General features: G+C 35.6%; 1 protein-coding gene across 7 annotated transcripts in view; it reads right to left on the minus strand.

The window, feature by feature from the left end:
- Hmcn1 (hemicentin 1) overlaps nucleotides 1-25325 on the minus strand; it is a 441079-nt gene that overhangs the window by 150013 nt on the left and 265741 nt on the right. For all 7 annotated transcript variants that reach the window (XM_074047247.1, XM_074047248.1, XM_074047249.1 and 4 more), the window contains 8 exons: nucleotides 24650-24776; nucleotides 23286-23440; nucleotides 16245-16523; nucleotides 15462-15743; nucleotides 14643-14751; nucleotides 13604-13773; nucleotides 12331-12485; nucleotides 9007-9130 (listed from right to left, as the gene is read on the minus strand). In XM_074047247.1, the coding sequence (XP_073903348.1) occupies nucleotides 9007-9130; nucleotides 12331-12485; nucleotides 13604-13773; nucleotides 14643-14751; nucleotides 15462-15743; nucleotides 16245-16523; nucleotides 23286-23440; nucleotides 24650-24776 (1401 nt within the window). The remainder of the gene's footprint in view (nucleotides 1-9006; nucleotides 9131-12330; nucleotides 12486-13603; nucleotides 13774-14642; nucleotides 14752-15461; nucleotides 15744-16244; nucleotides 16524-23285; nucleotides 23441-24649; nucleotides 24777-25325) is intronic.

The following is a 25325-nucleotide window of genomic DNA, read 5'->3' on the forward strand; positions in this document are numbered from 1 at the left end:
ATTGTCAGAACTTTTGTAAATATCACAATGTACCTGCAGTACAACAATGAAAAATAAATAAATAACCAAAAGTGCAACAAAGGCTCCACAGCACATTTGAGATGGAAGAAGAAATAATCAGTGACTTTGAAGATAAGCCAGTTCAGATTACTCAATTTCAGAAGTACAAAGAAAAAAGAATGAAAACGAGTGGACAGATCTTTTGAGAAACTGTGGGGTACCACCAACCATTATGGAGGTTCTAGACAAGAAGAGACAAAGGTTAGGAATATTTAAAGAAATAGGGTTAAGTCTTCCCCAATTCTGAAGAAAAACACTGCTTTTATATTTAAGAAACTTAACGAACTCCAAGTTGAAAAAAATAAAAGAAACCTATACCAACACATTATAATTGAATTGTTTCATTTTTTGTTGTTGTTGGCATTGGGGTTTGAACTCAGGGCCTCATGCTTGTGAGACAGGCACTCTATCACTTGAGCCACTCTACAAGAGAAAACCTTGAAAGCAGCAAGAAAGAAATGACTTGCAATGTGCAGGAATCCCAGTAAGTCCAACAGCTGATTTTTTTCATCAAAAAATACAGAGGCTGGAATGCAGTGGATAACATATTCAAGGTGCTGAAATAAAGTGACTGTCACCCAAGAATTCTGTATCCAGCATACCTAACCTTTAAAGATAAAGAAAAAATTAAGAATTTCCTTAAGAAAAAAAGGAATTTTGAAGTACAATAATACACATGAATAAATAAAAAACACGTATCGATTATAAACATATATGTATGTAACAAGAGAATCCCAATGTATATAGAACAAAGATTGACAAACTCAAAGGGAGAAAAAATTTAAAATTAAAATTTGGAGCCAGGTACCAGTAGCTCAAATCTGTAATTCTAGTACTTGGAAGGTTGAGATTGGGAGGATCACTTTGAGATCAAATACCAGATCCACCAAAAAGAAAAGAAGAATGAGGAGGGGGAGGAGGTGGAGGAGGGGAAGGAGGAGTAGGAGGAGGAGGAGGAGGGGGACAAGGAGGAGGATAGGAGCCTGTACTTCCATTTTGTGCATGAAAAGTAGGAAATGTTTCTCCCTCCCCCCATTTCTTCCCCCTTTTCTCCTCTTATACTACATTCATTTCCTAATATACTTTATTATTACTTTTACTACAAAAATAGTTGGAAACTTCAACATCCTACATTCAATAAATGATATAATAACTATATAAAAAATCAAAAAGAAAACAGCTCTATACATGCTATAAATCAATAGATGCACATAGAATACTGCGGTCAATAGCAGAAAACACATTCTTCTCAGGTACATGTAAAATATTCTCAGGGATAGACTGCATACAAGGCTATCAAACAACTCTTGATACTTTAAAGGGATTAGAATCTTGCAATGTATGTACCACAATGACAATGGAATGAAATTATGAATCAACAATAAAAGAAAATTTGGGAAATTCACAGATATGTGGCCATTAAGGAAAACATTCCTAAGTAACATAGTCAAAGAAGAAATCACATGAGATATTAGGTAATCATTTTCGATGAACATTAAAAAATGCCAAAATCTATGAGATGCACATAAAGCAGAACTTAGAGTGAAACTTGTTTTAAAAGATCTCAAATCAATTCACCTACCATCTATATTAAGAAAGCAGAAAAAAGAAGAATGATCTAAACCCAAAGCAAGCAGAAGAAGGAAGTACAAAAGATCAGTTTATAAATAAATTAAACAGAAGAGAAAAACATCAGAAAAAATTAACAAAACCAAAGCTGATTCTCTGAAAATATCAACAAAACAGAAGACTTTAACTAGATTGATCACGACAAAAGAAGACCACATTATAGCAATTAAGAATGTAAAGGACTGTAAGTGAAATAAAAAACAAATTAGATAACCTACATAAAACACAAAAGTTCTTAGACAATCCACTGTAACTGGTTTATTTAGAAATAGAAAATCTGAATAAACATATAACAATAAAGAAATTGAATAACAAATCAAAACCTTCCTACCTAAATGCACATTGACAAACAGATGGTTGAAGAAAACCTGGTAGATATACACAATGAAATATCCTTCAGCCGTAAAAATGCTTGAAATCCTGTCATTTGTGACAACATGGATGGACCCATGAAAATTGAAATAAACCAGACACAAGAAGACAAGTGCCACAAGATCTCACTTACGTGCAGAATCCGACATGGTCAATCTCGGAGAAGTTGAAGGTACTCTACAAGAATGGCCACCATTTAAAACATAGCCTTTGAGCCATGAAGAAGAACGAAATGTTATCATTCGCTGGTAAATGGATGGAATTGGAGAACATCATTCTGAGTGAGGTTAGCCTGGCCCAAAAGACCAAAAATCGTATGTTCTCCCTCATATGTGGACATTAGATCAAGGGCAAACACAACAATGGGATTGGACTATGAGCACATGATAAAAGCGAGAGCACACAAGGGAGGGGTGAGGATAGGTAAGACACCTAAAAAACTAGCTAGCATTTGTTGCCCTTAACGCAGAGAAACTAAAGCAGATACCTTAAAGCAACTGAGGCCAATAGGAAAAGGGGACCAGGTACTAGAGAAAAGGTTAGATCAAAAAGAATTAACCTAGAAGGTAACACCCACGCACAGGAAATCAATGTGAGTCAATGCCCTGTATAGCTATCTTTATCTCAACCAGCAAAACCCCTTGTTCCTTCCTATTATTGCTTATACTCTCTCTACAACAAAATTAGAGATAAGGGCAAAATAGTTTCTGCTGGGTATTGAGGGGGGGAGCGGGAGGGGGTGGAGTGGGTGGTAAGGGAGGGGGTGGGGGCAGGGGGGAGAAATAAACCAAGCCTTGTATGCACATATGAATAATAAAAGAAAAAAAAAAAAACATAGCCTTTGGAAAGGTCCACTAACAAAAAGAAGAAAACTGAGGACCCAAGGCCTCTGTACATTCTTTAGGTATGGTTACTAGCACATGGGACTGACAAGAAGCTAGGCTGGAAAGCCACCAAATTCTTTTTTTTATTATTGTTTTTATATTTATTCATATGTGCATACATTGTTTGGGCCACCCCCTCTCCACTTCCAAGCAGAATCTGTTCCACTCTTTTGTTCTCCAATTGGGTTGAAGAGAAAACATAAGAGACAAAAAGAAAGACACAGCATCTTTGCTAGTTTAATATGAAGATAGATATACAGAGATTCCTAGTGTTGCTTCCATGCACATGTGTATTACAACCCCCATTCATTCATGTCTACCAGACCTCTTCACTACTTCCTGGTCCCTTCCCTTAGTGGCCTCTGCCAGTTTAAGATTACTGTATTTGCTCAACTACAGTGGGCACATCAGCCACACAAGTTTTAGGTTTCCTTCCTTTCCCCTATTCCTCCCATGCATGTTCTCCCCATAGTGTGTGAGCCCCCCCATGTCTAACATATGAGGGAGAACATACAATTTTTGGCCTTCTAAGCCTGGCTAACTTCACTTACGATGATGTTCTCCAGTTCCATCCATTTACTTGCGAATGACAAATTTTCCTTCTTCTTCATAGCTGAATAAAATTCCATTGTGTGTAAATATCACATTTTCTTAATCAATTCATGGGTATTGGGGCATCTTTGTTTCCATAACTTGGCTAATGTGAATAGAGCTGCAATAAACATGGGTGTGCAGGTGCCTTTGTAATAACTTGAGTAGCATTCCTTTGGGTATCTCCCTAGGAGTGGGATTGATGGATCATGTGGCAGATCTATGTTCAGATTGTTAAGAAGCCTCCATATTGTTTTCCAAAGTGGTTATACTAGCTTACATTCCCACCAGCAGTGTATGAGGGTTCCTTTTTCCCCCACATCCTCGCCAACATTTGTTTTTGGTGGTGTTTTTGATGATAGCTATTCTAACAGGAGTGAGGTGGAATCTCGGTGTGGTTTTGATTTGAATTTCCTTTATGGCCAGGGATGGTGAGCATTTTTTCATGTGTTTTTTGGCCATTTAGACTCTTCCTTTGAAAAAGTTCTGGTTAGTTCAGATGCCCACTTCTTTATTGGATTGTAGGGGAGTTTAGTTCTTTGTGCTCCCTGTATATTCTGGTTGTCAGTCCTCTGTCTGATATATATCCAGAAAATATTTTCTCTCACGATGTGGGTGGTTTCTTCAGTTTAGAGACCATTTCTTTTGTTGTGCAGAAGCTTTTTAATTTCATGTAGTCTCATTTATCCATCCTTTTTCTCTTAGTTGCTGGGCTGCTGGGGTTCTATTGAGGAAGTCCTTGCCTATACCTATGGCTTCCAGAGTATTCCCTGCTCTTTCCTGTACTAACTTCAGAGTTTTGGGTCTGATATTAAGGCCCTTAATCTACTTTGAGTTGATACTAGTACAGGGTGATTAGTTTCAGTTTTTCTCAGGCAAATAACCACTTTTCCCAGTAACATTTGTTGAAAACATTGTCTTTTCTCCATTGTATGTTTTTGTCACCTTTGTCAAAAATACGGTGGGCATAGCTGTGAGGATTCATATCCAGGTCCTCTATTCTGTTCCACTGGTCTTCATGTCTGTTTTTGTGCCAGTACCATGCTGTTTTTATTGCTATTGCTTTATAATATAATTTGAAGTCAGGTATTGGGATATCTCCAGCATTGCTCTTTTTGCTGAGTATTATTGCCTTGGCTATTCGCGGTCTCTTGTGTTTCCAAATGAACTTTAGGGTAGATTTTTCAATCTTTGTGATGAATGTCATTGGGATTTTGATGGGAATTGCATTGAACATGTAGATTGCTTTTGGTAGTATGGCTATTTTTACTATGTTGATTCTACCAATCCATGAGCATGGGAGATCTTTCCACCTTCCGTAGTCTTCCTTGATCTCTTTCTTCAGGGTTTTATAGTTCTCCTTATAGAGGTCATTTACATCATTTGTTAAGTTTATTCCACCAAATTCTTAAGGGGCTTCTTTGCCAAAGAAATTACAATCCTGTCTCCAGAAGACTGTAATGGCTCATTGCCTCAAGTGGCTTATAGAAAGGGATTTCCCATGTCAGTCAATACAATAAATATTTAAAAAGTAAAAAGCCTGATTTTTTTACCCTATTTTGAGATAAAAAGTAAATCTGCTATAAATTACACTATTCCCTTCTAGCATTTAAGTGGATAATCTTTAAGGAAACGCTATACTAGATGGATCATCAGTAAGGTAACAATTTCTCATAGTAACAATAATATGTCTACATTCTCCAGGCAGGAGCATGAATTCCATTCAACTTACTATTTTGTTTTTGTTTTTCCTTCTTCCAAAATTTGTATGTATCTATCATGCCAGACCACATACCTTTTTTCCTTACACAGTGAGCTAGATGTTATCAATTCATCACTCAGCATGAACTGACTCTTTTAAATCCTGCTTAAATTTGAATGAATATATAACTGATAAAAGTTCCCTATCCACTGAAATTATGAAAAAATGAGGAATAAATTCATCTACAACAAAAATATGACACAGTAGTGTCTTGAACCGAACTTACCATTAAAACAAGAAAGAAAAAAGTTCCGTACAAAATTTCCAGGTCTCCTTTGAGTCACAAATGAGCTATTAACAAAACACAGAAATGACAGAGAAACCTTTTTTGTGTGGGTGTTAGCAGATGTTAGCCAAGCAAATGCTTTTAAAATATGAAGTAAAAATAAGGGGTGCTCTACTAATGTTTTTATGAGACAACTAATACAGACCCAAGAGGATTCCTAGCCAATGGTAAAGGAAGCAGGATCTTAGATATATTTGTGAAAATAGTGCAGTGGGAGGGGCCAGGAGCCAAACATGTGTTTGCCAAAACAGTCTTTATGCTACCATTTACAGATGCTGACTGGGAGCCAGGCACCAGGCTAAGATTTTTATGTAAGGTTTTTCATTTAAGCCTCAGACAGCCCCAATGACTATAAGATACTGTTATTATTTTTCCCATCCTATAGAGGAAAATTCTTAAGTTTTGAGAAAGATAACATCTAAGCTCAATGTCCTGCAGACACTAATTGACAATGTAGGACCCAGAGGCAAAGCCCATTCTTCTAACCACAACATGCTACTTCTTCTGAGTGCTTCACCTTGGTTGTTTTTTCCTAGGAAATAATTATGTGCAGATGAAATGAATGCTTGAGCCATTAGGCCCCAAATTATCACTTGTTTGTGGTAACATCTGTCTTCCTTGGCAAATATTTGAGGTTTAGATATAATTTCATAGTTTGGTCTAGAGAATAAAACCTTCCAGAATTATAAAACTTTGATGATTAAAAAAAAAAAGACCACCTACTGAGGGCTCCTGAAACTTGTAACAGACAGAACTCCTCTCTGGAAAGTTCCATGAGAGTGTTCATGTTCTCGTGGTCATGAGTTGCTCTTCTAGTCCAAGAGGTCATGTGGCCTTACTTCAGCTCTTGGAAAAGCTTTTCTCCCATTCATTTTTCTATGGTTGAGAAGAATGGCAGAATATAACATCTTTTTTCATGAAAGGGAAATATGAAACAGTTGGAATGATTTGTATTTTAGGATTGAACATTTTGGATGACAACTATAACAAGTGCTTATCTGCTGACTATATTACCAATCAATGAAGACTGAGATTAAACAAATCCTAACTTCAAACATAACTATAGAGTTGGTTAAAGAAATTAATAACTGAACTAAACTGAATGATTATTGCTTTCCTATAGATATGTCAATCTCTTTCTTATAATATATAGCCCATATCTGAATGTAGTAATACTTTGGAAGCATTCAGAGAACATGAGTAGAAAAGGGCTAGTTACTGTTGTTCCTCAAACTATAATTTCTTCTGCTGACTTCTAAGATTGATTATGTCTTTACAGAAACTTAATTATGTATCTACATAATAATCCAGTAATATTCGAGTATTTCAATGCATGCTGCCTTTCGGCTACTCTCTCCACATTCCATACAATTTTATACAGTTTTTCACATTACATTAATTTGTCCTTTTAAGGTAGGAGGTCTTTCCAAAGTCATTCATTAACCAATGTGTTAGAAATTCCCTCACATTTTAAACATTTCCAATTATCTCTGGTGTTATTAAAACATGTATGGAAGACGAAAGGTTCACATTTGGAGCCTCTTGTTTCCAATGTGACATTACCATCCTGAGTACCAAGAGAAGATGCAGCCCTCTGTTCAGAATCCAGTCACATAAACATTGCCAACCACTTCCTCCAGCTTGATCACAATTAGTATGAGAAACTTGCTTTACCATTTATTCCCCTTTCAACAAGATGAATGAAGATTATATTAGATGAACTGTTTTAAGCTACTATTATATCTGATCTCTATTCTGGATTTGTATCAAGAAGATTATTTATATTCTCCATTTGACTTGGCAATTTTTCATAAACCTTTTCAATGATTAACCTTCTGTTTCTCTTTCTTTTCACATCAACCCAGATGTTTTCCAGCATGTTCGCCTTCTCTTTGATGATTTTCCATGTGGATGTGTACCCTAATTGCATCTCTAGCCAACTGAATTTTGTTATTATCTTCAGAACTTAGATTTACAGACTTGTTTTCTTAGGCATCAGTTCTTTTTCTTGTCTATTGTTGCTAGTTATTTGATGGAATACTTAATTTCTTTCAGGGACTTAGTTTTCAGTCATTCTTGACTACACTGGCAAATCTCTAACCCAGCTTTTAATGTCTCACCCAAAGTTTTACAAATGTTGGTTCATGGACCACCCGAATCAGATGTTGTTTTAGGAGATCTAGGAATGGGCTCAGAAAACTGCATTTTTAATATGAAAGGAGACTAGAAGGATCCTCAGGGAAGGAAACTCTGAGAGAGGAGAGAAAGCTCACTCCTAGCATACTCGTAGATAGAAGTGTAAGTCTGAGTAGTTGCTGGCCACAGTTGTCAGACAGCATTTGGAAGACAGAGGTGACTTATGAAGAACAAGTAAGGTCAAAGGAACTTGAGGGAAAGCAGTATCAGCCTGTCCTCAACCACAGGAAACCAACTCCAAAACACTTACATTCATATATTGTGCTTCAAATTAAATACTCAGGGAAAGAAAAAAGACCCTCTTAAGGAATATGCTTTGTGTGTGTATACATCCTTAAGTTAGGTGTTCATACTTGAGGCACTAGAGAAAGAATAAATTGGTTTATTGGAAGCATGTCAGAAACAGATTATTTGAATCTTTTAACTGGTTGATCCAAATAAAAGGAAATAAACAAATTAGAAAAATCCAATATCCAAATGAAAATTTTAAATTCACCTCCATTTGTTAAAATTTTTTGACTACCTACTATGTAACTAGAATTAAGTTAGTTACATTATTCTGGGTAGAATGTAGAATGCCAATATGAATAAATGAATGACTGAAGGAATAAAAGGCTGAACAAACAATCACGAGAATTACAGAAAATGAATAAAAAGTACATAGAGCTCTTTCTAACATTTTGGGAATACCCTGACTGAATTGGGAAATGCATGCCTCCAATTCTTGACCTTTCCTGGTGAGCCTCCCGAGAACAAAAGCCTTATATTGAAGGTCTTGCAGCCCTTCATGCTTACTGTGAAGTTGTGATATTGATGACACTCTCCATGGCCATCCACACTTTTTATTAAGGACACAGGAGAAGATCCTGAGCTAAGGATAGCTTCTATTCACAAAATATCTCTTATAAGCAAGGCAATAAAATTACAGACAAGACTAAGGTACAACCCTAAAACTTTTGTCTTTTCCAACAAAATCATCTGTACAAAATTATCAGTTGAAAGAATGTGGATAATTTAAAACACAGGACATTCCACTTGATGCCTGAACACTGAACACCTTAATATGATCATGTATTCTAATATCATAATAATTACAATTAACTATCTATGCTTTCTTCATGCAGACAAAATTTAAAATTTTTAAATTGTAACTCAGTAAAATGAGCCCACCATGTTGAAGAAAAGAGCCATAAAAATATTTTGTTAAGATATGGAAATTACATTACCATGCACATGCAATTGAGTGTGCTGTTGGGTTTCTCCAGCTGCATTGGTAGCCACACACGTGTATCTGCCAGCATCTTCCAACAGCGCTTTGGCAACTTGTAGAACTCGACCAGAAGACTGTATCTAATTGGGAGCAGAAAGCATGGCAGCATTTTGTTCTTTGTACTTGGACGTGAAACATTTGCCGAGACAGAAACATTTGTATTTAAATTTATAATATCTATGTTTGCCAATATCTTAGTTATCCCTTGACAGATTGGAGCCAGATCACTTCATTATGCAAAAGAAAACAGGCTCATTTGATTGAAAAGCTTGGTTTTACTCATTGGAAAGCACAAATTAACATCACCTAAGGCCAGTCTGCCGGTATAGTCATAAAACTCCACTGAATAAGAGATTTTCGCACTGAACCATGAAGTTTGTGATGAAAATTTAAGTTATTTGAAAAAAACTTGAGCACATTTACATAACACTTCACAAATACTATAAAAACAAAAACCTTTTTGGATTAAATTGTCATGGGGGTCAGAAAAACAGTAAAGATTATAAAATGTAAATAACGGGAGTGCACGTACATTCTTTCTGATTGTTTCTCCTCATTTCCCTCTTAACTCTTTGCAACTTGCCTCCGTGACTTTGAAGGTGGTGATTCAGAAGTTATTCTTTGAATCTGATTGTTCCTTATTCACTATAATTCCCCATCATACGGTCCAGTAGTTGATGTAGTAAACCTTCTCCCACCCTCTGTAGCATTCTGTTATCACTGACTACCTAAATCCTTGACAGTCTCTATACTCTTTGGATGTTACAGATACAGCACGCCTCAATTCTTATTCTCCCATTTTCTTAGACTACTTTACAGAATCTGCTTTCTCTTTCTGACTCATAAGCAGGACATTTAACTCCTTGATGGTTTTCATCAAAACCTAAGGCATTAGTGAAACACTCTATGGAGACCCCTCATAGTTTTAGCCTCAACTTGCCTCCTGAGCTCTATACTCAAGTTCCAACTATCTGCTGGACAGGTTAGTACATGAAATTTAACCTATCCAGAACTAACCTCATAAATTATTCCCTGTATCTCTAAGACATCCTTTTCACTGAGCTTTCCCAGTGGTACCCACAATTTTTCCAGTCATCTGGGTTTTGGAGCCTATGTTGACTGCTATTCATTATACCACAGCATGTTTTTCAGAACCCCTGTTTTCCATTTCCACAACCACTGTGGAATTATAATGGCTTCTCAACTGATGTTTCAGTGTCTCCAAACCTCCCCAATTGTTAATCTATCTTGCATACTGTTGCCAGAATAATTTATTTAAAATGGAAATTTGATACTTTCACCAGTCCCCATTCAAACCTCATTCATGGCTCCTGACCTTGTCCAGAATGAAATCTGAACTCAGCATAGCCCTCCAGGCTCACCACATTCTGTCTCCAGATGATCTCTCTAAAGTCCCATGTGAATTCCCACTTAACCTATTTTCCAGTTATACTGTATTAAACATGTTAAGTAACAGATTTTCATACACTTATATTTACCTCTGGAATACTGCACATGGCCTTTAAATGTCATAATTTCTTAAGATTCTGAATTAAATTCATCTTCTTCCTCTTTATCCCTGGGATTAACTCATTTGTGCCCAATATCTCCAGCCAGAGCTCTCTGATGAGCTCCACAACCAGAGTCACTGATCTACTGACATTCCTACTAGTTTATCTCAAAGTCATTTCAGACCCCAAAAATCTAAAACTCAAATTAGTTTTTGTTTCTTCCCTGAAATTTCTCCAAAGTATCCCATCTCAGTGGTTGTCAACTCTATCTATGCAGTTATGTAGATTAGGAGTCCTCATTGAACATTCTTCTCCCTCACCTTTTATAAATAATCTTTCATTAACCCCAAAGCTTTGATGAATAAATAACTCTCAAACCCATTCAATTATCCCCTTGTCTGTAGCCAGCATGTGAGTCTAAATTTCTGTCTCTCCTAGACCAATACAAATAGATCCTAACTGGTTTTACAGATCTACTCTTAGCTCCTCCGATTTCTTCTTTGGAACCAGTTCAGGTAACTACACTATGTACCACACAACAATGCTTTTGTCAATGATAATGAGATAGATAGATAGATAGATAGATAGATAGATAGATGATATATACCATGTAGCCTGTGTATAGGAGGCTGTACCATCTAGGTTTGTACAAGTTGACTCTATGATATTTATACAATGATGAAATCACCTAACAACACATTTCCGGAATGTATCCCCATCATTAATTGATGCATGACTATACTTAAAATGCAAATCTGATCATGTCACTACTCTCAAAAAAACTCCTCAAGGCCTCCCATTGCATCAGAGTAAAAATAAAATCATTAGTCTTATGTAAGTGCTTCCTACCAGTTCTCCAGTGTTCCTTGTGCCCTTCCTCAGACTCCTGGCTCATTTTAGGTCCTCAAGAGGTGTCATGCTCTCCAGTAAAGTTTCTTGCCTATATATATATATATATATCTCCTCAGTAATACTTAGCTCTTTTCCATTATTTCACCAATTTAACTCCTATATAGTTTCTGAAATTTTCACTAGCACAAAGATGTAAGATTATCTCTATTCAGAGTAGGAAAAAATAAATGAACAGCTCTCTATCACTTCTATTAAGGACTCAATACTACAAGGAAAATTCAAGCCCTTATTCATCAAGTAACCTGATCCTAGTAGTAAAATCTTTTGATTTTGATTTTTAAATGCATCGGCTAGATTACTCAGGTTTGAGATCTGTCATATATTTACCTGTCTATCTATATACCTACTAATTCCTTAAATATGTACTAAGACAGAATTATATGCCAGGGACCATACTGAACCTGAGAACACAGAACTGAACATACTCACAGAGACCGTTTATACCTCTGCCCTTTTGAAGCTCATAAACTAGTTTTTAAAAATGTTTTTCAAGACATATTTCACTTAGGTTTATGTAGATAAGACTTTAATTTTAATCAGTGGTGAACATATTGGGGTATGTTAGCTTATTATTGGTGAGTGTAATGCATCCATAAGATACCAGTTTTTAACAGTTAAGACAGGCATAAATCAAAATAATAGAAAGAAACCATCATGCTAAAATGTATCATTGTTAAGGTTATTTTATCTTTATTTAATTTCATACCAAAAACACTAAGAAAAATGTATAATATTTTAATAAATCTTCTGCAAAATCTATCCAAAAGGAAAATCTACAGTTATAAAGAAATAATATGAAGGCTCTAGGAAGATGTACTCAGCTTTCTGAGTTTGGTCTCAGTAATATTTACACTTACTTTGAGGTTCCTTTGGGCAGTGTTCACAGGCTGGTCATCTTTCAGCCATGTTATGGATGGGTTTGGAATGCCATTGGCTATGCACTGTAAGGTAACAGGCTTGTGTTTCACTACAGTTCTCTCAGAAAGGCCTGACGACTTGATTGTTGGAGGAACTAGATGGAAGGAAGGGAAGAAGAGAGTGAAAACCTCAATGGGTGGAGGTCCTCCACTTAAAACTGTGTATAAAGGACCTGAAACCTCAAAACTTAGGAAGAGAAAAATACTTCGATAAATGAAGAAATTTCACCATGAACTTAATTTATAGCTTTTAGCATGTTTAGATACTGCTTATTTCTTAACTAAGTATCTCTAATTCCCCAAAGAACAAGCAAAATGAATATATTATTATGGCAATCCATCAGGTATGATTACACTTTTGGTATGTTTGCCCAATCATAATGATTCTCCCTTTCTCTGAGCTACATCATTAAATCAGGGTGAGACTTCAGCAGTACTTATGCCATGTGACTGCTCCCAGCAAGGCTGATTAAGCCTGGGATGGTAACTTGATTTAAGCAGGGTCTGCCAGATGATTCTCTCTCAAGAATTTGCAACTGAAACTGAGAATCAGGATTATCTACATCCCATCATGAGACATGGGGAAACCCAACCCAAGAAACCAAGTCTACAGGGACAGAGTTCAGAACAAAGTTGACATCCACAGACATCTCTTCTGGTGGCTTCTAAATGACTCTGTTTCTCATTTCATTCCCTTCCTTCTCAAGTTCTTCTGGCAAGTGAGAGATACATAATACCCTGGCAGAGACTTGTTCCTGTCATTAGATTAATGGTTATAACCTGAATGTGCCAGTTCTGTGAATGTACTTATGTTCCCTGGATCCTACGATTACACCCTTAGCCTTCACTTCTGGAGAGTTCTGTGTTCAGAATTGCTCCGGTTTGGGATAACCCCATAAATGCTGACACAACCCCTCTACTTGAAAGTTGCTGCCTACCTCTTCTAGCTCAGTCTCACTCCTCAGATCCTGGCAGTCTGTGTAGAATATAGTTCCTAACATTTAAAATCTGTCTAAACTTACTCATGTGATTCCTCTTGGTTGAATCTCTGTGTCAGTAAAGCAATTTAAATTCTACCATTACTTAACTGAAATTCGTGCTTTGCTCAGAACTTTGCACAACTCAGTATTTACCCAGGTTACTGAGCTACAGTAACAATTTGCAATGCCTAAATTAAGTTAAAACATATGCTCCTGTCCCTTCTTAAGCATACCATGAACAGTCACTTCAAATTCCTTCCTGTGGTTTCCAGCAGTGTTTGTTGCCACACACTGATAAAGGCCTGTGTCTGACACTTGAGCCTGAGCAATAACCAGCTTGCGTCCATTTAATAAAATCTTGAATCCACCCTGTTCATCAATTAGCTGACCATCCTTCAGCCACCTACAGAGAAAGGCAAAAAGACATCCGGATTTGCATAGTAAACACACATACGTATATATTTATTACAATTTTTCTCTAGTTTGTATTTGCTTGATTTCCTAATTATTCACTATGTAAAATAAATTGTGAATGCAAAAGACATGAGAAAAGGAAACATGGCCTAACACAGAAGTTGGTATTCTGTTGGGTCCTAATAACTATGAATTGAGTTCTTCATTCTAATAATTTTAGCTTACAGAAAGAGGCAAATGATCCACATTGCTCCTTTCAATAGTTAAATATTAACCTGAAAAATACACACAGTTTAAAGACATTTATAAATACAACACTGAAATCAAATAACATCTTATTTTTACATTTCATGTGACATCACTTTCCATTTAGTTTTATAATCATGTGTGAACATATCTCAGTCTCTTGGTCAACCAACTGTTTCTTTGCATCCCTAATCCCACTTTGCAAATGAAAGATATTTAATAAATGCTTTGTGAATGAAGGAATAAGAGAAACAGCACATGCATTTTAATGTCCTCTATTTCTCTAATATTTCTGGCATTCTTGTTATTTAGTAGTTTGTTAAACATTTCAGCACCTCAGGAAGATCTGATGTTAATATTGCTTAACAGTCTGTCCCTCTTGACTGAGTGTAATTTCTTAATGAATTGAACAATTCAATAAATTTCTTAAATAGAGAGAATTCAGGTGCCCTTTGAGTATCACATAAAATTTGCCTTAAGTAGGCTATGTATTTTTAAAGAGGACTAGGACTTTATAATTTTCACTTTTGAATGACAAATTCTTTCATAACAGCTCTGAAATGTTCGTATCAAAATGCGACAGGTCTCTGGAAGACATACCAAAGCCCTTACATGATAGTCGGTGGAGGCGAGCCTGACACTAGACAATCCAGCTCCAGTAAGTTATTAACCATCGCAATGAGGTACGATGTTTCATCTCCTCCTTCCACAGTTGGGGGCACTAGAAAACAACAGGGGTATGTAACCCACAATGTAACATGGAAAGTAATGTGTACAAGCAAAACACACCATTACATCAATACTAAGTTGTAGTTTAGAAGGTTGATGATTACCACAGTAATTTGTACATGAAGAGGATTTGAAATGTATCAGGAATGCATTTTACAATAAATACTTGCCAGGATCACTGAATGAATTTACGACATGCATAGACTTTTCCTAGCTAGTACAACAGTGTTACAATGTGTGAATGTAAGGTCAATTCATATTTTATATTGCTTGTTTTTATAAGAACAGTAGAAGAGAACTCCTCAAAATTAGGCCATCTATTCAAAAACGTTCGATCTACAAGTAAAGATAGGGACTCAAGGTTGCACAGTGCCTTCCCTAGATCCACAGACTTGTTTCCTGTTGTTAGCATAGCGTTCGTGACAAAAAAAAATTTTCTGGAACACTGCAATCAAATATTATCATAGATATAAGAATGCACCTACTAATTTAACAAATACAGGGAACCCATCAAAATATTTATGTGAGATGTGGATCATGGGACTCTGATGACAAATCCACATCTTGGTGATGTGTACTCTAGACTTAGACAAGTATACATTATCTTTGATTGCTTTAATTGAATGAACAAAATAATTATTTAATAACCTAATTAGGTTTTGCTGTGACTCTGAGAAGCTGGGCAATGGCATCTTTATTTACCTAAGACATCCACTTCATATTTGATCTCCTTTTCTCCTGCCACACTGGCAGCCACACATATGTACTGTCCCCCATCGACTTCTAGGGCACTCAAGATTTCGAGTTTCTTCCCACCAGCTTCTATGCGGATGTTTTCGCTGTCTTTTATGGGCACACCATCTTTTAACCAGGTGAGAACTGGAGGAGGGTTGCCAGCGGCTTTGCATTCCAGGGTTAATGACTGAGCAATAACAACCTGCTTATTCACAGGTATGGCCGAGTCACCTTCAATCACTGGAGGAACTAGGCAGAAAAAATAGTAATAATTCAGGCAATTCTTTGTTCATAAAACACATCATAATGAAACAAAAGGGAGTTTCTTTCCCCTGCTATGCTTTGAATGTAGAACCTGCCTATGTGCCCATCTCTCTCTACACTGTTCAGGGAATAATTTCTGGGCTCAGCTGATCTGCAGCTATTCTAATTACTCTGAAATACTTTGTACAATCAAAAGACAAATAGTGGAGACTAATCTTAATCCTAACAATAATTTTGCCTTCACCATAAGAGCCAAATGGTCTAGATGTTCCAAGTCCCATGGGCAAAGGTTGTTAGACGAAATGAACCACTTCTTAGCAACCTTAACCTTTGTAAATATTTTTCTAAATCCTAACAAAATCTCCCAAATCTTATCCATGCCTATTGTGAAGAACCAAACCCTCCAAGGCTTCATCACTGAGGAAACTGGGTATCAGCAATTAAGAAGGTACAAGGGTAGCCAATTTAAACATCTTTTTTCCTTACCATAAATGTCCACCTGGAATGATTTTTCAGCAGTTCCAGCAACATTAGTTACACGACACAGGTATGTTGCTGAATCAGAGACCTGTGCGTGAGGAATGTGGAGAAACTGTCCTTTGTCACTGTAAAGTGCTTGTGAGCCAGATAGGACTAGCTGGCCATCCTTATACCAAGTAACAGCAGGCACTGGAAGACCCCGTGTTTCACACTGCAGCTTAATTACACTGTTAATCAACGCTGATATTTCCGTGGTAACATTCCCTCCTTTAATGCTAGGTGGAACTACAAAAGATTTCAGAACAAAAAATAAGTCTCGTACATTTATCATGTGCATGCAAATTTTAGATGTTTAATAATGAGCTTGAAGTACATTAAAGACAGAAGTCTGTGATTTATCTATTGATAACTGGTGGACTGTCTGGACAAAACCATCTCTGTCACCTCCTTTTGGGTTTCAGATTTTAAGAAAACAGTGTCACAGATTTTGTCTCGAGGGCTCATTTAAGTCCAGGAGCTGGTATCAGAGTAACTAAGAAAGTTGTATTAACAAAGCAAAACCTCATGTAAAATAGACACAGTAAGTTTGAAATCAGGCCAAGGGAACAGAAATGTCAGATGTGAGATAACTGCAAGCCCTCTCCCCATGAACTATGACAGGTCTACATCCAAGTGCTTTCAGAACCAGCTACTGAAAACAGCTGTGCAGTCTTTAACTTTTGTATCCTGCAATTTTTTTCAACTGTCACAAGTCCATTCATGCAACTGTACTCATTTAATTAACTGCATGTGTTTCTTCCTCATTCATGCCTGGTTTCTCATGCCACATTTCAACTTGCTCAATCTTTGCTACATATTTTAAACATGATCATTGTAGGATTGTGCAACAACTGTAACAATTTTACTTTTCTTTTGTCATTTTTTGGGGGGTGGTACTGGAGTTTGAACTCAGGGCCTTGATCTTGCCAGGGTGTTGCTTTATGACTTGACCCACAGCTCCAGCCCTAAATGCAACAATTTTAAAGGAATAAAATGACATGCATGAATACGAGTGTTCTTAAAGTAATTTTAATGAACTTTTAGAATATTTTGCATAATTTTTTATGGTTAGACTAGGGCTATGGGTTAGACTGGGTATTCGGATGCCATTCTTATTGCGTCATACCAACAGTACATGCTGTCGAAATGACTTATGACAGATAACATCAACACAACAGCCTGGCTAATACAGTGTTTCTGAGCTAGGAAGTTACTTCTTTTCCCCCTTCCTTTTGAAGGGAGACGCTATTCCCATCTCCTTTGACATAAAACATGGTTAATTTCTGGCTCTACTGTATGCTCTACATTCACCTCATGTATTTCCTGCCCCAGCCCTAGAATCAACCATTTCTCCAAAGAGCCCTGGCTCTCTCCATTAGAGGCAATAGAAAACAAGACCTGGGTGCTAAGTGGAGAACCTTACTCTTTTCTGATAATCATTCTGAGAATTAGTTCACAGTCACAAACATTCATATACACACTTTTTTCTTGCCTATAATTTAAGGAATGCCAAACTATGAGGTAAATTTGATAGTGAAATCATTTCCCTTAAGGTGGTATACTCTAAACTTCAGGCACCAGCCAACTACAAAACATAGGTCAGGAGATGCTCGGCTAAGGAGAGCTGTTGCATTTTTTAATAGTTAGGAAAAAACAATATAATAATATTTTGTGGCATGTAAAATTTCTATAAAATTTAATTTTAGTGTCCAGCAATGTTTTATTACAATACAGTCACATTCATCTGTTTACATAACATTCATGTCTACTTTAACTCAACAATGGAGAAGTAGTTCAGACAGAGATTTGTGTGTGTGCTCACTGCTTCCACTGGTGCCTGGCTTACCAGAAGCTTCAGTGACATGGCTATAACTTGACAGCACTGCAAGTGCCATGCATATCACACTATCATATTTCATTCTGTTTCTGTTACCAGTGAATACTCTTTACATCAAAACAAGAAGAAAACAGAATATTGGACTTCAAATACTGCATTAAGGCACAGTATTACATGATCTGCTTGTTATCAAGCTAAATGGCAGAGCATAGTGTTTATTTTGGAGTAACGATATAGGTATTCTAAAAGAATAAACACCAGCAGACTAAGTAGTTATCACAGTGTTCCCAATTCAAAGGAAAGCAACAGTTTGAAAAATTAGGAAATTAAAATTTCTTCATGAAAATAAAATGTCAAAAATCAGATGACAATCAAGTTTCTGAGTAGTTTGTTAGCCAAGAAAAGAAAGTCACTTACCAATTCTTATTTAATTAAATCAGGTATGAGTCTATCGGCTAAAGAAATGTATCCAGAGAAAATCAATTTTTTAAAGATTATTAGCCTTTTAGTGAGAATTACTGAAAAGTTGGGAGCTATATTAACAGTTTTTAAAGGCAATTTTTCTGGAGTGTTCTTATACTTTAACAAGTTGATACTGCTAAGTCGACTGCTCTTGTATATTTGAGGAAAAGTGAGGCATGTAAGAATACTAAATTTAGCATGGAATTCTTAGATGTTAAATTCTTCATGGAATGCTAAGTCTGCATGGATTAACAATTAACAAAGATATTTTCAGAGAAGTTGAAGAGAAACACTAACTCATTATACACCTGAAGTGGAATCTGCTAGGATCTGTCACAAATAATGGTGGTGCAAATATGTTTGAAGTAAAAAAAAAAGGGGTTAAAGAAGTTTATAATATTAACAGGCGAGGTGTCAAAAGTCTATTCATTTTTTTATTACTTATCAACAAGCGCTTTGAGTAAAATCAGGATGTGTTAATGAACCAGTAGTGTTAATGGTGTATTTTATTTGCCTTCAGAGTTAAGCAGCATCAGTTCCATGACTTTTTGTCAGAAGTGGATCTGAACACCCAGATTTACCTCACCACATTAGTTCCATTCTACGCCTAAAACTTTACCTAAAAATACTAAAGCTTTACTGCAAATTTTTTTAGCTCAGGACTGAGACTTTTCGTTTGTTTCCTGAATTAACAATAATCATTATTAAACATTATTATTAAATATTGAGAGGTTTAGAAATTAGTTCTCTAAACTAATCAGAAATTAATTTTAGAAATTAGTTTTCATGTAAAATTGATACTAATAGTTGAATTTAACCTAAAATGTACAGACAGAAACAGTGTCTATATGCAAAATTGAGACGATGGTAGTCATTCAGTTGTTTTAATTAGAAATAATGTCAAACTGCTTTATGCATTCACATGCTATCAAAAGTTCAAGCAAAAAGTGAGATAATAATCATCCCACAAATCTGAGCTGCATTTTTCTGAGCTCAAACTACAATTTTAGCAAGGTCTGATAGAAAAGCAAGAAAGTTTCCATATGCAAAATCCATTTATCATTGAAACTGTGGACCTTCATCTAGACTTTAACGGGAATTGGCTCAATTGGCCATGTGACAGCATTTTGAAAGTCAAACATCAAGAGAAAGCTGTAACAGAATTCTATAAATTCATATGAGCATGCTCAACTAAAATCATAGCTTGTGAATTAAAACCAGTATTAGGCAGTACCTATCTGTGTAAAAAGATATTTTCAAAGATGAAATAATCTTGTTACAAATCACCATTAACTGATGAACATTTGCAACTGATTTGGATGATGGGAAAATAGTAACTTCCAACTCCAACTAAGTGAAATGTTATCCCTTACCCTACAATTCTATCCTGGCATTAGTAGACTAGTATTTAAAAATTACAATTTTAAGCTGGATGCTGGAGGCTCATGCTTATAATCTTAGCCTCTCAGGAGGCAGAAATCAGGAGGATCATGGTTTAAAGCCAGCTCAGGAAAATAGCTCAAGAAAGCCTATCTCGAAAATACCCAATACAAAAAAGGACTGGTGAAGTGGTGAAAGTGGTAGAGCTTGCCTAACAAGTATGAGAACCTGAGTTCAAACCCCAGTATATTCAAAAAATAAATAAAAAATAAAAATTACAATTTTAAGATTACCCGAAAAAGAGTATCATAAATAATTCTGCAGAAATATGCTTCTATCTTGTTATGTAATTGTTTATATATAGCCTTGATTTCACTTCATGGTCTATAAAACCTACAATGTTTATTCTCATACCCTTTATTTAAAAAAAGTTTGTTAAGTTGTGCTACAGATAATACAAAAATCAAGCCACCATTTTGAAATCTTATAGCGCATTTTATTTAAGCTTTAGATTTGTTTTTGATTTGAGACTATGTCAAAGCCAGTTAACGTGCCTAATTAGTTGTATGATAAAAGAATAAAGCCAAGAACATAGGTTCAAACAAATTTCTACCCTCCATCAATGTCTTTCAGTGAAATATCTGTACTGAACAGGGTCTACTTTAATAGTTTATATTTGTGAATTTGAGAAAATTTACTCAAAGAACATTTTCAATGGATATAGAACAACATACCATCCACTGCTTAGATGTGCCAAATAAGTATTCACAGCCTGTTTCATTTGAACTCGTGCATATTTGCGAGAGAACTGTACTATTTCTGTTTGGGGGAGGGTAGTACACACAAGGTTAGGAATACACTGCACAGTAAACCATGCCTATTAATACACACTCAAAGACTTTTATGCAATTTAGGGATGCTGTCCAATCTTCTGAAACCTAGCCACAGACTTCAGGTTTAAGACCCTTGACTTAGACCTACTAGTTATTAATCTGCACAACCTCCCCATAGGATATTAAAAGTTCTTTTCAAGTTCTTCCTTCTTTAATATCAAGTTTTTCTTTTTCCTTTCCCCCTCCCTCTCTTTTACTTTTCCCTCTTATTTTGTCTCCATTTCTTCCTGATTCAGATATATCATTTTTACCTAATAGGTGTACTGATCCTCCTGTTTCATTTTCATGTCAGTGTATAAATAAGGAAAAAGAGCAAATCAGAGTTATACAAAGTACAGTATCTGTTGCGATATTTTTGTTCATTTTTGGAATGAAAACATTTTCACAAATGAAGTAATGTAAGCTTAAGATTATCCATTTGGAGGTGCAGAAGAGCTTGCTACAGAGAAAATGACATTATTTCCTTAATTATGATACTCAGAACTTCACAATATTATAATGTCTTTCATCTCAGACAATCCCAGAAGCCTTCTCTCCTGGGTGTCTGACGACAAGTCCCATAGAAATAGCAGTGTTGCTGAGCCACCACAATGTATTCAACACAGGCCCTGGCAACAAACAACAGTGTAGAGAAAACTGTTCAATAGTTTGGGGAAAATACTGTACTTATTGTTTAAATGTCTGGCTTTGGTAGGACAGTGGTAGCAATAACATTTTTGTTTAGGTTGTAATTGGTATAGCTAATCTTTCAGTAATGTTATCCCTTTATTTTTAAGAGGACATGTCTTTTCTTGACTGATTTCATGCATATGCTTCTATTTATGGACACAGATAATTTAAAAACCTGCATTTAATATGATTTCTTTGGGGCTATTCAAACTTTATATAAAGATAGTTAACATTTAAAAGGGAGATTTGAAATGCAGTTAAGTTACATAGAAATCAAGCTAGATTCTGTGTATATTTTAAGACAATTTAATTACCAAATAGACAATGATAAATGAATAACGTACATCACTAAACACCAAGTAATCGACGTATAACATGTTTACCATTTTATCCTCAAGATGACACTGTATTATCCCCACTTTATGACTGAGAAAACAGAAGCTCAGAGGAATGAAGGCATTTATTCAACGTCCAGAGATTGGAGCCAAACACAGGTCTGTCTGTGCAGAATGCCTAAGTTCTTTCTAATTAATCTATTACTCTTCAATAGAAATTCAAGGCAAATCACATGTAAATTTTAAATTTTCTAGAGTCATACTAAAAATATGAAAAGAAACAGAAAAAAATAATTTTAATGATATATTTTACTCAGCCCAATAAGCCTTAAATATATTTTCAGCATGTAATCAGTGCAAAAGTATTAATTAGATATATTGTTTTTCATACTAAGTATTCGACATATGGTTTGCATTTTATACTCACAGGTCATCTTGATTTTAACCGGTCATTCACCAGCCAGTAACTAGCATACTGATAGATGTGTACTAGAACATTCATTTGTTTAGCACATATTTCTTGAGAATTTCTATATACCAAACAATAAAGTAGAGAACATACAAAATAAAGGCTTATTCTGATGAAGTTTAGATTCCTTAGAAAGAAATAGATAAGTAAACAAATTCACAGTTAAACCAATCTCAGAAGTGATAAGTGCTATGAAGAAAATGAATGAGAAGACTGTAATAGAGTGACCAGGTGACAGCTTTGAAGAGTAAGATCCTGTGAGGAGGCAACCTTGCTGCGTCTAACTTCCCTTGAGTGTCACACACAATGGAAGGAAGAAGACAAGGCAGCATGGAGAGCCCTGACCAGCATTATTGGTCCACACAGTTTCACTATTTTTCTATTGTGCAACACAGTGTTCGAGTGTTTCCTTATGGTTCCACTCATAAAGGAATTGCTTTGCCAGTCACCTTTCTCAGAGGGTGTTAAATATCTTAGTGAAAACAAGAGCAACATAATTTCTGGTAGGGATACATGTGGGATAAAACAGACGCCCAACCATCTGGTATTTAAAATATTACCACGTGTAAAGTATAAAGCCGAGACTGAATGAATGAAAACAACTGAACTGTTTGCATATTATTGGCTTCACTGTATTTCATACATCTTTATAAATTTCTATTTTCCTATGCCTTCAAGAATGTAGATAGTTGATTTATGTGTATATTTTCCAATTTTGGAAATTCTTGACTTCATATAAAAATCACTAATTTACTTAATTAAATCCATACTTAATGCAGAATATATTACAATTGAATGTACTGTTCTACTCTAAAACACATGAACAGAGGCTTCTTCTTCTTTTGAAGAGGCACTCAAAGGATTAAATGTGGAAGAGAAGAGCAGTGAACATTACAGCAAACTCTGTTTTTCAATTCATAATGAGAATTCCTGATAATAAAATCATGAGGAAATCACACTTACTATGGACAGTCAGTTTTATGTCCTTGGCTTGCTTGCCAGCTGCATTAGACACAGTACACTGGTAGTGCCCCTTGTCACTTCTTCGTACATTCTTCAGATGTAAAATTTGTCCTCTGTCTATAAGTTCAATAATAGGATCTCCCAAAAATAAAGGCCTAGAAAAAAATTATTCCATAGGTCCATTTTTACTCTCCCCATTTAGTCTCTCTTAATTAAAATATGAATCAAAGTCTATTAAGAAAAGTATAATGAGATTAGTAGTCCCATTCAGAAGAATGAAATCATCAAACCATTTTATAAGGAAAGCTACAGAATTATCACTTAGAGGTGACAAGTACTCCCACTTCAGTCTTAAATTGCTTAATAATGTTAACAGAAATCCCACAGGGTTATTATTATTTATCATTCTTATTCTCTTTTTATTGTTTTTTTTTTTTTTTTTGGATTTTCAGAGCCTAAATCTCCAACTGCAGCTGGAAAAGAAAAACTAAGTTTGATATTACAGTTTAGGAACTTCAGGTCAAGCCACTATCTTCAGGATATCTGGAAAAGTGTTCATGATAGAATGCATGGTTACCATTTACTGAAGGTGATGACCATGCCAACTTCTCTAAAAAGTAGGTATTGCAATAAATATGAATGAATGCCTTTATAATCGTAAGTATTAAAAGAAGTTTATGCAAAACCTGGCTCACGTATAGCTGTTGAGGAAGTCCATTTCTCCTACACAGAATCGACTATAAAATGCTCACTTCATGTAATTGGGCAACAGCTTTACATTAATACTTGAAAAATCATGGTGATCAAAGTCTATGGTATCCTAAGAATTTTATCTTTGAAATCCATAAAGTTTCTTCCAGGAAGACCCATACTAGTTTTTAAAAAGTTGTACTGAATTGTTGGCATAATAAAGGCATCACTATAGTAATAAGTTGCTAGTTAGTCTACACAATTAAATGTAAAAGACATTTAATTTTCTAAAGTCGTGATGTGAAGTTGCTCTTCTGTGGTTCCTATTTGCCAATGAAGTGACTTGAGTATTCCTCTTGTGGTCATAAGCACATTTTCCTTTTTAATAAGGAATTTAAGTCTTGAATTTTCCACTAGTAGTTTTTGAACAGAGAATGTTAGTGTACAATAAATTTGAGTTCCTCCATGTTTATAAAATAATTCTCTAACATTTATAAAAAGCTTTGTTAGTCATAATAATAAAAGATATTACCTTAAGACTTTTTGAGCAATGTTATTTTAACTTCATGCTTATTTAATAATATTCCATGTGATAAAGTGATTAAGTGGGAGATGTGTACACATCTATTTTCTATCAATTAGACCCTTGAAATAAATACAGAAAAGATACTCACTTGCCATCCTTGAGCCAGTGAATAACAGGAAAGGGAGTGCCTTTGACACGGCATTCGAGGGTGGCATTGTGAGTCAGAACAACTGAGACTTCATTTGGGGAGCTGGCACCTATTATGGTGGGTGGAACTTGAACAAAGACATTTTATCATGAAAACCTGTGACTTAGCACAAACAGCTGGGGGAAGAAAAGCAGATGGTCAATGATTTCTACAGTATTTCAAGATCTCAATGTTAAAAATACAATATCACACAATAATCTGTTTTCATGTCTCATCTATGTACCCAATGTTAAATTTAAACATAGGAATACATTCACGGAAGATTTGCAGGATGACAACCGACAAGACTCATGATAGCACAGGATCATTTCAAGACATATCAGAAAGGAGCTTAGAATGTAAGTTGGCAGTGAAGCTCACATAAGCAATGCACTAATGTCTATATATTTTAAGTAACTGACAACATAATTAACATCAATCTTATAATGTTAAAATTCTACCTTATCATATGCTAAAAGTGGTATGACATGCAACATGAAAAATAATATGATAGCTTTTTTTATCATTCTTGGAATGATCAAACATATTAACAGCTTCTGCACACTTCCCTCACCATCTAACCATGTTAAGGTACTTAGTCTCCATCTTCAAGAAATGACCAGCTATGGAAGGGTTT

The sequence above is a fragment of the Castor canadensis genome, chromosome 11, assembly GCF_047511655.1.
Source record: "Castor canadensis chromosome 11, mCasCan1.hap1v2, whole genome shotgun sequence".
NCBI lineage: Eukaryota > Metazoa > Chordata > Mammalia > Rodentia > Castoridae > Castor > Castor canadensis.